Here is a 14,799-nt window from a genome sequence, read left to right on the forward strand (position 1 = left end):
CTCACTTCAGCTGGGGACACATCTCAAGAGCTGTGTCGGGTTGCTGGTGAAAACATCTCATCAATTTATCTGCTGTGGAGATTTACACAGATGTGAAAGATGGGTGGGAACTTACTTGGTTTGTTTGTTCTTTTAAAATATTGCATTTGCGACAATGTACACACCTTTGATGGAGACATCAGGGACTTTGTAGTTAGTATTAATAACAGTAAATTGTTTGTTCTTACTGACCGTCAACTACATCAGATGACACACGATCTATCTCTGGAAAAGACTAAGGATTTTAATGCCACACATCCAAACACAGTTACACTTCTGGTGCCTTTTGAGGCTTACGGTACCCTGATTACATGCGCAACATCTAACGGTGGATACTGTGAAGTTCTTGATCTCAGTGATATTACAAACAGCATTTACTGGGAAAGCAAATCTAGTGTACCACAGCCGAATGAGAAATCCATAGCATTCATAGTGGACAGCAGTAATGGTGCTTACCTGTTGGTTGGGAAGAAGGACTATTCTCAAACTGACCAGTTCTATACTATTGTCACCTTGTGGAGCACTTTAGATTCTCAACCAGGCTCTATTTTCTCTGCATCAGACGACGGATCAACTCCCTTCATTCGTACAGCAAGATACGTAGAGTTTATAGACGGGTTTCAGATCAGTTTGCTAAAACTCTCGTACATGTTTCTCAACGCAAAGACTAGGTCCGGCTGGCAAGCATACACCCTCAGGCTGAATAACGCCAAAGGACACAAGACAGACATTCTGAAAAGCATAACTGGAACAATGTTAAAATGTTGTAATGATACATCTCGTCCTGTCCTCGTCGCATCAGCTCTTATTTCCTCAGATAAAGCTGTGATCTGGACAGGTGTCTTCAGTGCGCTGGATGATACAGAGAACACCGCGCTCGCTGTTTACGACCTCAGTAATGTTGATGGCAAAGTTAAAGATTTCTGCTTCACCGGTGAGAGATGTAGGCCTAGTTCACAGGTAGGGGATGGGTGCTATTTTTTATTTTTGCATTAATTTATTTACTTTGCATGTAGTTATGTGGTCAGTAAACGCTTTTTTGAATGGAGAAGAGCTGATTCTGAGCTGATTCTATTGTTTTGACTTCTGTTTATGGGAGACAACGTTTGACGTAAAATAGCCTGCTTATTTCACCATTCGCCAAAGACACAACATTAAATATCGTCCTTTACATTGCAGATAGATCCTACACGTGAGCCAGAAGCAGTAGTTTTCAAATACAAGTCAATGAGTTCAGTAGCAGCATTTAGGAGTGAATCCTGGATTGAGCTCTTCATTGGAACCAAAGATGGACAACTGATAAAGGTTTCCTCTGTTCTTTATCTGTTTCTGTACTCGGCTCTAAAATGCAGTCCTTTTTGTCAATGCTTGTGATGCTGTTTGTTTTTCTAGATTGTGTTGGATGAGAAATTCAGTCCAGGCTGTCCCACAGTGCTGTACAGATCTGATGATGATCAAAAAGTGCTTCCCAGGATGCATTTAGATTCCAAACATATCTACATAGCTCTGAAAAGCCAGGTATGTTATAAATATTAACATTTTGTCTTAATCACCAAAAGTCTTGAACAGTCTCATCAAAAATGTATTTGTGCATAATTTCATATTTTGCTATGTTGTACTGTTTGTGAAAGAATGCCAGAAATGTTATATGGAAGTTACTGAAAGTGGCCATACAGCGATGTGATAAAGATAGTAAACCATCTTTATAGTTTTACGTATCTGGACATTACAAAAATAATCATCCTTTGCAGCTATGACATGATGGACTGATAAAATCAATCAGGAAACAATGCATTCAAGTTACTTCTGCTAAATGTGGTTCTACAAGATATGAATCATACGTATATTAAGTGTAGTTTGCTAAATGCATGTTGACACTCATGTCTATGGTTTTAATATAGATCAGAAGAGTGCCTGTGGTTCAGTGTGATAAACACAGATCTCTTAAAGACTGCAGAGCTGCGCTGGATCCTTTCTGTGGATGGTGCTCAAGTTTACACCGGTAAGACTTGCTATCTCCTCTGATGTTCAAAAACACATCTGTTTCAAGCTGCCCTTGCTTAAATCAAATATACTTACTGGTTAATTGAGAGACAGTGTGCATCATTGCATCTAGTTTGGTTTATACACTCAGACAGAAGCAATGTCCAAGATAAAGAGATACACGGGAGACTACAGAGATAGTGGTGATACTGTTTCGTGTGTTTTGTCTAGATGTTCTACCCAGGTTGTTTGCTCAAACTCTTCATGGATATCATTTCCAGAAGGCTCTGTCCAGAAACAGCTTTTTTCTTTTCAGGTGGCAGAGAAATCCATCAGAGAGGTAGATTATCATCATCATTGACTTTTAGAATATTTTTGATATTTCTGTGCTTACCATCTTTGTTTTCTCGTAAACAGATAACTCTACATCTGACCTTAAGTCTGAAGAGCACACAAAATCCTGCCGTCTTCTCATGTGCATTCACCAGAGGAGATATGAAACTTTGTGATGGATCTGATCCTGCTGTAGTTTTTCCAAACTGCTCCTGTAGCTTTTCAGAGCAGCTGCTGTCAACTGGAAGTCAGTTCCTCATCTGTTGTGTTGTACATGTAGGCCTGCTGTTATCCAATATATGTCGAATAGAGTTGTCAGAATATGGTTGTTTAAATATTTCTGTTTAGGTTTGGAGATCTCAGCTACAGTTACTGTTGAGGACCAGAAGATCACAGAGATCCTGATGCTGAAGAACTGCTCCACTATTACAGATAATTCAACAACGGCTACTTATACACAGTGAGAAAATACTTTTGTAATATTTATGTGCAAAACTGTATCCTGCACATTTCATATATGTGACCCTGTCTTTAAAATCCGGGCTAAAGTCTCATAATCTAATTAAGAGGTTTGGAGCATCAAAGTTTGATTTCATTTATTAATAGGCCTATTACATTGATTTCAATCTTTGACATGACCTTACTCAGTCAATATTGCACACTACGTTGAATAAATCAACCGTGTTTTCTGTCCAATAATGACACAGCACTGAGACATGATATACACCATTTAAGTTTTTGCTGCTAGAAGCATCCCAGTTGTGTCTTAAAGTCACATTGTCACATTGAATAAATGCAGGTGTGTGCAGTGCGTCTCAGCTGGATGTCATTGGTCATCTTCTGTCAAGCGTTGTGACTGGACACATGGACCTGAGCCACAGTTACACATACAGGTACGGCAATGTGCCAACGTCATCTGCTGCTATGTGTATATTTTATATCTATGTATTGTTTTCAGCATTGCATTCAGCATTTAGCATGCTCTTTGTCAATGCTCTTAAACTTTTCGTTATTTTTGTTATATGCTGACACATAATGCATGTTGCTAACAGGTGAATTTCTTTCTTTTCTCATATTTTTAGGATGTATGTAAAGATTTGCGCTCTGAGGCAAAAGTAAGTGTCACGGTCATTTTGTGCTCTACCAAAATAAGGATGTTGTTTGCAAAATGTTTCTTTTTAAAATAATTTGTCACAATCATATTGATTATTTAAACAATTAATGTCTATTGTTGTCACATACTGTAATTGCTTTGTCTTTGTTTTTACCTTTAAGTCTTATTCAGTGCTTTAATTTGTGTCCTGCAGGTGCCAGAGATTTTGTCTATAGAGCCGAACAGAGTTTCTTTCCATGGCAGAAACAATGTTTTACTAACAGGAAGGAACCTGGAGAATGTCACCAAAATTCGTATTCAAGGGGATCTGGACTGCTTTTTAAAAGAGTGAGACTTATTTTAGTCTGTCCTGACATCTGTGCATACAGTGGATATAAAAAGTCTACACACCCCTGTTAAAATTGCAGGTTTTTGTGATTTAAAAAAAAAAAAAAGATGAATCATTTTGGAACCTGTTCCAACTTGATTCCGTACTTCCAGCCTATATATTAAAGTTAATAACAATAAGAAAACTTTTGTTGTGAAAAAATGGCAAGTAAAGTTGTACAATAACCAGGTTGCATAAGTGTGCACACCCTTAAACTAAAACTTAGTTTAAGCACCTTTAGATTTTATCACAGCATTCAATCTTAATGGGAATGTGTCAATCAATTTCACACTTTTTGAATTTGCAATATTTTGCCATTTCTCCTTGCAAAAGCATTTTAAATGTGTCAAATTGGTTGGGTTTCTCCTGTGCACAGCCCTCTTCAGATCACCCCATAGATTTTGGATGGGATTTAGATTCGGACTCTTGCTGGACCATTCCAAAACTTTGATCTTGTTTTGGTGAAGTAATTCCTTTGTTGATTAGATGTGTGCATTCTGTCATTGCCATGCTGTGATGTGAAATTTCTCTTCATCTTAAGTGTTTTGGCAGAAGCCTTTAGGTTTTGGGCCAAAATTGACGGGTATTTGGAGCTATTCATTATTCTATCCACCCTGTTCCAGCTGAAGAAAAGCAGCCACAAAGTATGATGCTGTCACCTTTATGCTTTACTCTGGGCATGGTGTTCATTTGGTGATGTGATGTGGATTTTATTGCACCAAATATATATTTTGGTATAACGACCCAAGTTCAACTTTGGTCTCAATGGACTATAATACATTATTCCACATGGATTTGGGATATAGAAATATTTGTTTTTACAAACTTTAGATGGACTTGATGATATTTTGGTTAAATAATGCTAATAGCCCAAACATGAAGAATTCAGGAGATTTTTGTCACATGTAGGGAGCAAAAAGTACTTGCCAGATATTGTTACAATTCTTTTCAGGTTGCTGTAGGCCTCTCGGCAGCCTTCCTTACCATTTTTTTTCCTGGTTTTCTCATAAATTTTAGGTGGATGCCTGGTCTTAGTAATGTCAATGTTGTGCCATATTTTCTCCATTTGTGGATTATTGTTTTTACAGTATTCCATGGTATATTCAGTGTCTTGGAAATGTTTTTAGCCCTCTGTTGATTGATATTTTTCAACAATGGGATCATGTACCTGCTGAGTAAGCTCTACACAGACAATAGCCGTGTTTGCACTATCGGGCTTCAAGCGGGCGTGCCAGTGCCTGTCCAGGCCTGTGGCGTTTGCATTGTCACTTCCGGGGCATGATCGTGCTTCACTGGTGCTTCGTTGGTGCTTAAGGCCCGGCTTTTCTGGCCCGCCGAAATCGTTGGGCCAGATCGGGCTTCTCGGTGCTAGGGGAGTGGTAAAGGTCAAAGGCGGAGTTTATCTGAACTCTGGCAAGATGCGCATTCATCTGTCTGCAGATTTAAAACTTTAAAAATAACCGGGATCACCAGTAATTTACTGTTTCACGGAAGATGCCTGCTATGTTTGTACTTCGGACTGAAGAAAATGATCTGCATATGTAAAAAACAAACACGCGTTACAACGCCGAACTCGCCATGCTAAGGATCCGGCGCACACCGCTACCGGTTCGGGAGAAGTTTATAAAGTTTCGGGCACAGAACAAAGTGTTTAAAGTGCAACAGTGCTGAGAAATTAAAGATGTGTGTTGAATCATCATTTCATCGTCCATCACTCCATGTATTAGAGCGATCGAGTCACGATGGTATCTACAGTCGGTGAGTTAACATGCTACATAACGTTTGCATACAAAACACTTAAAATACAAATGCTACATTACGTTTGCATACAAAACACTTAAAATACAAATAACGATTGCAGAAGTGTCTTACATGGGTGTTTTTTGTGTTATAGTGTCATCTCTGTTGAATTTTTTAGTCAGCCCTTAGAAAAAGTAACCATGGTTTTATTATAGTCATAGCCATGCTTTCTGGTATTTTGGAGATTAATTTAACTCTAATATGAATGTAGCAAACTTTATATGTCGGTATACTGTATGTGTATTTACAAACCCTTCATAGGGGAGAGTGGGGTAAAGTGAGACATTTTTTACATTTGCTCCCCTCTAAGCGAGCTAAAATGATATATCAGTCAAATTTACACATTTCTCATTAATTCAGGATGTTTCCTAGCTATGGAAATTACCAGAATGTATTCAGGACGAAAAGCAGTGAAAATATGATTGTTTAAAAAAAAGTGGTCTTGTGTCTCACTTTACCCCAGCTTAGGGGTAAACTGAGACAGACCAGAAAAATCAAGGGGGTAAAGTGAACCAGCTTGGGGTAAACTGCCCACTTACTTTTTCCACTCTGAAACTACCATAACAGCACATATTGTAACAGATAAAATCCTGACGGCTAGCTTGACAACCACACATTCCAGAACTAATGTTGGACTAGTAACAGAATCAAGGGGATTGGTCAATTAAGAACATTATTTTTCTAAACACTTGAAAGTACAGTAACTCTGAACCAATATCAAATACAACATAATATAATTCAAAAGTTATATTTTTTGGCCAGTTTTTGCCTTTATTTAACAGTGAGTTTTGGAGAGGACAGGAAAGGACAGGGAGGAGAGAAGGGTATTGGATCGGCAAATGACCACGAGCCGGGAATCGAACTCAGGTCCCAGAAAGTGTGAAAGCACCACATGTCGGAGCGCTGCCCACTATACACCATTGGCTCCGACAATTCAATTGTTTTTAATTAACATTCAAATGACATATAGAACCAGTTAGATTAGAACGCAGTCTGGGGGTCAGAACAAAGGACCCTTAGAGCCAGCTAGTGTCTGCGGGTCAGCGCAAAAGACAATCAGAACCATCTATCAATATTTCTATCCCTTGCAGCTGCTCTTACTGTGGGTTCACACCGGATGTGAATTCAACGATTTGTGCAAGTAGATTACATTCAAAGTTAATGCAAAGACACGATCAGAGGCATCCTCGCCTGGGGCGATGCGAATGACGCCATTTGAGTGGAGAATTTGCCGCAAAAACACTCACTATTCACCTCAAACATGTCTTCGCCCAAGTTGAAAATATTTATCTCGAGCGAAAAATTTGCATGACACAATGTTAAATCCCGTGAGTAATCTAGAGTGAGTAATGCTACATACACACCAAATGCGGGGCATCGCGTTACTCGATCTAGATTACTCTCAGGATTTAACATTGTGTAATGCGAATTTTTCGCTCGAGTTGAATATTTTCAAATTGGGCTAAGACGTGTTTGCGGCGAATAGCGCGTGTTTTTGTAGCAAACGCGCCACCCATATCACGTCATTCGCATCGCCACACGCGAGGACGTGTCTGATCGCATCTTTGCATTGACTTTGTATGTAATCTACTTGCCCAAATTGTTGAACTTGTGTCTGGTGTGAACCCACAGTACCATGATGCCTCGCTTTGGTGTGTACGTAGCATTAGAGACTTCTTTCCTTCCTTGACCTAAGCAGCTGCACTCTCCATCTCCTCAAGGGGTGTTTTTCCCCAGGCTGTCTTCCTGGTGTATTGACAAGGCATAATGTTTTTTCTGCAATGTTTATAACATTAAAAATAAAACATATGTAATGTAATATTACATTAAAATATGTTTTAGACTAAACGGAACTTGTGCCTCATGTCTCACTTTACCCCACAGCATTTGTCTCACTTTACCCCACTGCCACATTTTGGAAAAAAACTCTCTCTCTTGGAAATTCAGGCTAATCTTCAGCTAGCATCAACACAAGGTTTTATATGTTGGTAGTTCATAAACATGTGTGATATAAGTTTTTCTACCTGAATAAATTTGCTTTGGCACAACAGTTAATTAAGTTGACAGCAAGAAAATTTACTTTTACAAGCAAAAAATATATTTTTGTGAAAAAAACATGCTAACCACAGCAGCATGAGGTCCTGTCCTTCATGGCCAAGGGGAAATTTGAGGGGCTTAAAAACATAATGGTCATAGGACCACAAATGTGTTCCGTTGCCTAGATACAGGGGGTGTCTCACTTTACCCGATGTCTCACTTTACCCCACTCTCCCCTACAAAACGTCACATGTGCTGCTTTCTTTTGTGTCCGTTTTACAGAAAAATGCCAACGTAAAGCTTTCAGTTTGTCATCCAGGAGTTTTTATTTTGTATATGAGAGATGATGCAGCAACAGATGAAAGAGCAGGAGATGAAACGAAGATGATGATGATGAGACGACAGGAGCCATGGATGTTGAAATCCGTCCGGAGAAGATGTCTTTAAATACACCTGTCTGTGCACTGATATAAACTTCATATGTAAATAAAGTACCGCGTTATTATTACTACGACTGCTTGTCAGTTTATTGAAAATGATTGCTTAATAAGGATCACATCTGAAACACAGAAATGGTAAGATGCAACAAAATGGTAAATATAACCATCATTAACTTAACCACTGTAACATAGCTTTTTAAATACTTGTGTATATTCAGAGTTGATTCTTAACGAGTACATTTTCTAATGATTTCTCAAACGTTTTGATTTTTGAGATGCAAGTAAAGTGATTTTCAGTCCTATCCAGCTATTCGAGGCAGTTCTTTATAGACAAAAGTATTTATTGATTGACACATTATTGAAATAGCTATTAGACAGTTACCTTGTGTTTCATGTGATGCTCAACTAACGTTTTCATGATTAAAGATATCAAAGATATCTTATAATGTGTAAGTATGTTTACATCACCATAGAACTATAATTACAAACTTAACGTTACATATTTAGACACACGTGCATATTTTAAAATAAGATTATTTTACATAAATGTAAAACTAGGACTCGTTATATTCTTTAAAATATTGTGTATATAGTATAATGGCACATTAGGTAGATGAATGCTTTATTTGTAATTATCCTACTTCATAAAGCTTATTGATCTGATATTGTCTCGTCATGAGATCGCTCGTGTGCAGCCAACATAAACTTCAAGAGTAACAGCGCGGATGGAGCAAACATCTATCTTCTCATCTTGGCTTTCACCGTGCAAACAGCCGCCTCAGTTATGTTCTTTGTTTGTTGTATGATGATGCGATCTCATTCCCGTCTCCTGTCAGATTGAAGTGACTTCCTCACAGTAAAACAGGCGGAGTTGTGTGACGTTACATCTATAGGCGTATTAAGGGCGGGGTTTTCTGAAGCGCTGCGGCGCTATTGGCTTGACAATGCAAACGCGTCGTGATTTTGGCTACACAGCTGGAGGTCTGAGGCTATTGGCTCCGTGAGGCCCGTTTGAAGCCCTGGCTCGCACAGGCCCGATAGTGCAAAAGCGGCTATTGGCTTTTTCAGTGGGATGATACTCAGAAAAAATCCTTTAGGGCCAGGCACACTTCATTAATAGTTAAAAACTTATTTTAATTGATGAGAGGTATGTACTACTTCATATTTAACTTAAGTCTAAATGTGATTGGTTGCTTTTGAACACTGCCACAATCACTATTGTAAAAGGGTGTGCACACTTATGCAACCTGGTTATTGTACAACTTTACTTGCCATTTTTTCACCACAAAATTATTCTTAATGTTAATTACTTTAATATATAGGTTTGAAGTAGGGAATTAAGTTGGAACAGGTTCCAAAATGATTCATCTTGGTTTCATTTTATAAATCACAAAAACATGCAATTTAAACCGGGGTGTGTAGACTTTTTATATCCACTGTACTTTATGTATTATATACACTAGCCTATACATATTGTGTTTGTGTGAATAAATGTGTTTCTCCAGGTTTCCTGTGTTTGATCGTTCGAGTGACAGTCTAAGGTTCCACGTTCCTCCCAGTAAAAGTAAAGGATCTCTTAAAGTGTGTGCTGTTACTGAGGATGACCGTTGTCATGGTAACAGCCTCCTCACTTACAGTTCCCAACCCAGCTGCACAGGAATACAACCCAAAGTCACCTGGAGAAGGTATAACTCTTGAAATCATTAATCCAATAATATGCAACCTAAAATGTGGCTTATCTGGTGACATCTTAATTTACTGGGTTAACTGATATACATTTTTATTATGACTTTTAATTCACAATATAGCGCAGCCTTTCATACCGCAATGTTTAACAAACTATGTTAGTCATCAAATCACAAAAAATCTATTAATATGGAAAACCAAGAACCACAAAGTAATGATTTGCAGTAAGAAAAACATCCTGGCAATGACAGCGAGAAATGAAAGCAGGTTATTTTGTGCATATCCCACGGTATCCCATGTGATACAAGGTTCAGATATGATCCATAGATTGTTTGTTTCTTTATGGTCTTGTTTAAACTATTGTATAAGTAGAGCAGCTTAGGAAGGAGGTAGCCAGTGGCCTGGAGAACATCGACAGAACCCTGCTTCCGGCAAGCTGAAACTCTGGTGCATGCAGTATCGACTACTTCCACGTCTGCTGTGGCTACTAACCCTTTATGAAGTCCCGCTCTCAAAGGTGGAAAAGCTTGAGAGATTGGTCAGCTCATATGTAAGGAAGTGGCTTGGCCTTCCCAGGTGCCTTAGTAGTATTGGACTTGATGGCAAAGGGATGCTAAACCTGCCCATTACCAGTCTGGTAGAGGAGTACAAGTGTGCCAAAGTCAGACTGGAGATGATGCTACTGGATTCGAGCAATCCATTCATAGCCCAAGCAGCCACCAGAAGGAAGTGGACCCTGTTGGCTGCAACTGAGCAGGCAAAGGCAGTACTCAAGCACAAAAACATTGTGGGCCGAGTGCAGGAGGGGAGAAGTGGTCTTGGACTTGGGGACAGTACACCAGTGTGGAACAAGGCCTCTCCATCTCAGAGACGCAAGATGGTGGTCCAGGAGGTACGTCGGGAGGAGGAAGCAAGAAGGTGCGCCCAAGCTGTGGCACAGGCAAAGCAAGGGCAGTGGATGGCATGGGAAGGAGGGGAGAAGAAGAAGATGATCTGGAAAGAGCTGTGGGAGATGGACACATTCAGGGCAAGCTTTACCGTCAGGGCTGCCTACGATGTCCTGCCTTCTCCCGCAAACCTAAGCCAATGGTATGTCCTCTATGCTCAAGTCTAGCAACACTGAAGCACATCTTAGTGGGATGCAACATCAGCCTCACCCAAGGCTGTTACACCTGGTTACACTGGAAGTGTCTTGCTGCAGTGTTGGAAACTCGACGGACAAGCCCTTCCTCCCCCATCATCCCAGTGGGCAGAGCACAGGACTGGAAGCTGTTGGCAGACTTGAACAAAGAAACTCTGCTTCCCAGCTGAAATTGCAGCCACCAATCTGCGACCAGAACTTGTTTTATGGTCAGCCTCGCTCAAGCTTTTCTACATCATTGAGCTCACCGTGCCCTGGGAGGGTGCAGTGGAGGAGGCCTATGAACGGAAAAGGCTGAGGTACGCTGAACTTGCATCCGATGCGCAACAACAAGGCTGGAATGTGAAGGTATGCCCGGTGGAAGTAGGTTGCAGAGGGTTCGTAGCCACCCCAACATCCAGGGTACTTAGGGAGATGGGAGTGCGAGGAAAGGCCCACCGGCAGGTGGTCAAAGACCTTTCCGTGGCTGGAGAAAAGGGAAGCCAGTGTGGGTGAAGAGAAAAGACTCCGCCTGGGTCTTCAAGTGAGTTGATGGCACCTAGGGAGTGAACCTTGGATGCTGGGATTCACTGCTTAACCCTCTGGAGGTGTTGTGGGCCTATCAGCAAAACACCCAGGAAGGAGGGCGCCCACTTGACAACCCAAAGGGTGCCATCACTCAATTGACCATTCCACGGAGTCTCAACGATGCCTCAGGTAAGTATTAAGAGATATCAACAATTGACCGGTGTTGCTGGGTAATTGCGGTAGATAGTTTGCCACCGTTTGCCACTGAACCTGCATTAAAGAAGACAGTGGGGCTTCGGGCTTTAGTCAAACGGGTTGGCGTGTATGGTCGGGTTGTGGTGAGATTGTGGCGTTAGAGATTGGGGTTAGGTCATTTCAAGAGTACTTGCACTGAGTTAAACGCGAAAAGGAGCAACCTCAGGAGATGAAAGGGCTGAGGAGTAGTGTGGCGGAGGGACACTCAATTGACCATCCCACAGAGTCTCATCGTTGCCTCAAGTATGCATTAAGGGATATCAACATCAAGTCCTATACAACAAACCTTGGTAAGGGGAAAAACTACTGTACTTTGGTAATGGCAACTTGCTTACTGACAACCAGGCTGCTTGTAATATTTTCTGACATTTTCACTTCCCTTAATAGCATAAATGTGTCATGTTTTGTTGAATGTGTTATATGAGTGTGTGTGCAGGAAATGAAAACTCTACAGCTTTGTGCTATGGACTTCTGAGTTGTTAACGTTACTCAACTCTGTCTAAAGTCTGATTTTGATTGGTTGAAATTGTGTATTTGTCCATCAGTGGTGGAAGGAAGATTTACGTGCAGGGGAACAATTTGGAGTTTGTGGAATCAATCATTGTTCATCCCTCCAATAAAGAGCTTAAAACAAATTACAACACAAGCTCTAAGGTAAAATGGGGTTATTACCTGCATTTGTCTAATGATACTCAGATCTGCTATTTCCACCTTTAAACAGTCCATATTGATACAAAACAGATGTTTCTTCTGTTGCTAAATGTATTACAGTGACTATAGCCAAAATCTAATTATTCCTACAAAACATTTTGTTTTGTGATCCCAGCTTACATGTAGCTTTATATTGTATTTAAGACATATTTTTATTCTTTTAATTCTAAGGACATGTGGTTTCTCATGCACCATTATGATGGCAGTGATCCAATTAAGTTGAAGTTGAAAGTTGGGAACACAACTTTAGACTGTGCTAATCTGATCCTCCAGCCTGATCCAGAGTTCATTGGATTTGAAGCCATACGGGTGTCTGACTTTCTAATTGTGAACATTAAGGTAAACCTAAGTCCAAACCTACTTCTTATTTATTTGTATTATATTATTAGCAATATAGTAACCAGTGGCGTAGCAAGTCAGTCCCGGGCCCATATGCAAAAAAATTGACGGGCCCCCTTAAGCCAAAGCCCCCCCAACCTTGCCCGTTGGCACTGTTAACTGTGGCGCGCAGGTCTGTTAACAACATATACTTTTAGTAAAGTAGTCAAATATTTTTACTTTACTTTTTTACTTCAAAGGGTAGATTTAAGTAAAGAAAAACGAAATGTTTTAGGTAGTTTTTGACTCGTGACTAACTTCTCCGCCTTTTCTTTTCTCTTTAAGGCCCCACTTTTATGTTTATATTTGTCCATCCTTAATGTTCATGTAGATTGCCGCTATATTAACCTCTCACACTGTTTTCGTTCTTTTTTGGCGCAACGATGCGTCATGTAAAAAAATGATAGCGTAGTAGTCTACGGCAGCCGCGGAGAGCAAAAAAATAAGACGGAGAAATTAGACGGAGAAATTAGACATTATGGAGAAATAAGAAATCACTACACAGGATATGCATACAAAAATATATTTATTGCAGCCAGAAATAAAATTAAATTGAAAAAAAAAGTTTTAATTAAAAGCTGGGGCGGGCCCCCTATTGGCCTGGGCCCATTTGCACGTGCATACCCTGCATGCCCAGACGCTACGCCACTGATAGTAACATATGTTACCTCATTTATTGATTCTTCAAAGGGATGGTTAGTCTCAAGAATAATCATATACGACTTCTTTTTAACACATGGTTTGGTCAAAAATAAACATTTTAACCCAACGGTTGGGAGTGTCAGTTTTTGCCCCAACCATGGGTTGAAAAATAAAAAAGAATATTTTTTTAGAGTGTATACTTCTTGTGGTGAGGTACTCCTCATCTGCATTTGTATTTCATTTTAATGGGACATATTTTGCAAAAACTTTTACAGGATTATAAATTTGTGTTGGCAGTGTGTGAACAAAAATCATCCTTCGTCTTCTTTAATCCCCAGTAATACAAAGCAGTCCCAGTAGATGTGTCATTTTCATTATCTTGTTAAAGTGATGTCACACTGATAAAGCCCCACCCATGGCCACTGACTGACTATTTAATTATACCCAAAAGCTTTTCTAAATGTGACCCTGGACCAGAAAACCATTTGCAAGTTGGATACTAGCAATAGCCAACAATACGTTGTATGGGTCAAAATTATAGATTTTTCTTTCATGCCAAAAATCAAGTATATAAGTAAAGATCATGTTCCATTAAGATGTGTTTTTTTCCCAATTTCCTATCGTAATATATCAAGACTTGCAAAAATTGGCCAGAAACTCAACTACTGTACAAACTTCCATTTAGCTTGTGAAACAAATTTAATTTACAAACATCTTTTCTTTGCTTTTTAGATAAAGGCAGATAAGTTGAACCTGAGTATGGATGAGGTACAGGTGACTGGTCTAAAGGGAGATCGGAGACATGAGTGTGTTTTGGTGATGGTAAAACACGATGCCATTGTATGTGTTATTAAAGGAAACCTCAACACAGTGGACTCTCTGATTGTACGTTTTTATAATATTTACTTATTAATTTATTTCATAGAAGTGATTTCTGCACCATTGGCAAACCAGTAACAGAAGCAATAACAAAAATAAGCCAGTGTTGTTATTAAACATTTTTCTACTGCATAAAAACAATTCTTTCTGTGTCTATTTCAGATCATGTTTGGAAAATTTGACCTTACCACGGGACAAAATATGTCAAAATATTTGAACATTTGCATGAAGAAGGGGTAAAGGAAAAAAACTGAAATTTCTTTATATAGTCTGTGGTAGTTTGGAAAAGCATATTTTTTTAAGACTATAGAGAAAAAAATATTAGCTAATGCCCTGCTTACAATGCATGTGTAAACTTGTTTAACACAAGGCTGCTTTTCATGTAACTTAGAAAATCTTAGATGCTGTGGATGCTGTGTTTTCTAAACACCAGGTGGCGCTCTATACTCATTAAGTGTACAGTACATTGTATTTATTTAAAGAGTAA

General features: G+C 39.5%; 1 protein-coding gene and 1 long non-coding RNA gene across 2 annotated transcripts; both read left to right on the forward strand.

Moving 5' to 3' along the window:
* Positions 1-14,552, forward strand: LOC129432110 (plexin-C1-like). The gene is made up of 15 exons (XM_073869289.1): positions 1-991; positions 1,223-1,344; positions 1,432-1,557; positions 1,941-2,041; positions 2,254-2,362; positions 2,440-2,602; positions 2,704-2,815; positions 3,155-3,248; positions 3,438-3,470; positions 3,663-3,796; positions 9,619-9,798; positions 12,248-12,356; positions 12,585-12,752; positions 14,166-14,318; positions 14,475-14,552. Exons 1-15 carry the CDS (start codon positions 100-102, stop codon positions 14,550-14,552), a joined length of 2,574 nt encoding a protein of 857 aa, XP_073725390.1. The 5' UTR covers positions 1-99.
* On the forward strand, positions 5,026-8,181 carry LOC141363976 (uncharacterized). The gene is made up of 2 exons (XR_012369699.1): positions 5,026-5,594; positions 7,956-8,181. It is a non-coding gene; the product is annotated as an uncharacterized lncRNA (long non-coding RNA).
* Positions 14,553-14,799: the final 247 nt, after the last annotated feature.

This window comes from Misgurnus anguillicaudatus, chromosome 1 (assembly GCF_027580225.2).
Source record: "Misgurnus anguillicaudatus chromosome 1, ASM2758022v2, whole genome shotgun sequence".
NCBI lineage: Eukaryota > Metazoa > Chordata > Actinopteri > Cypriniformes > Cobitidae > Misgurnus > Misgurnus anguillicaudatus.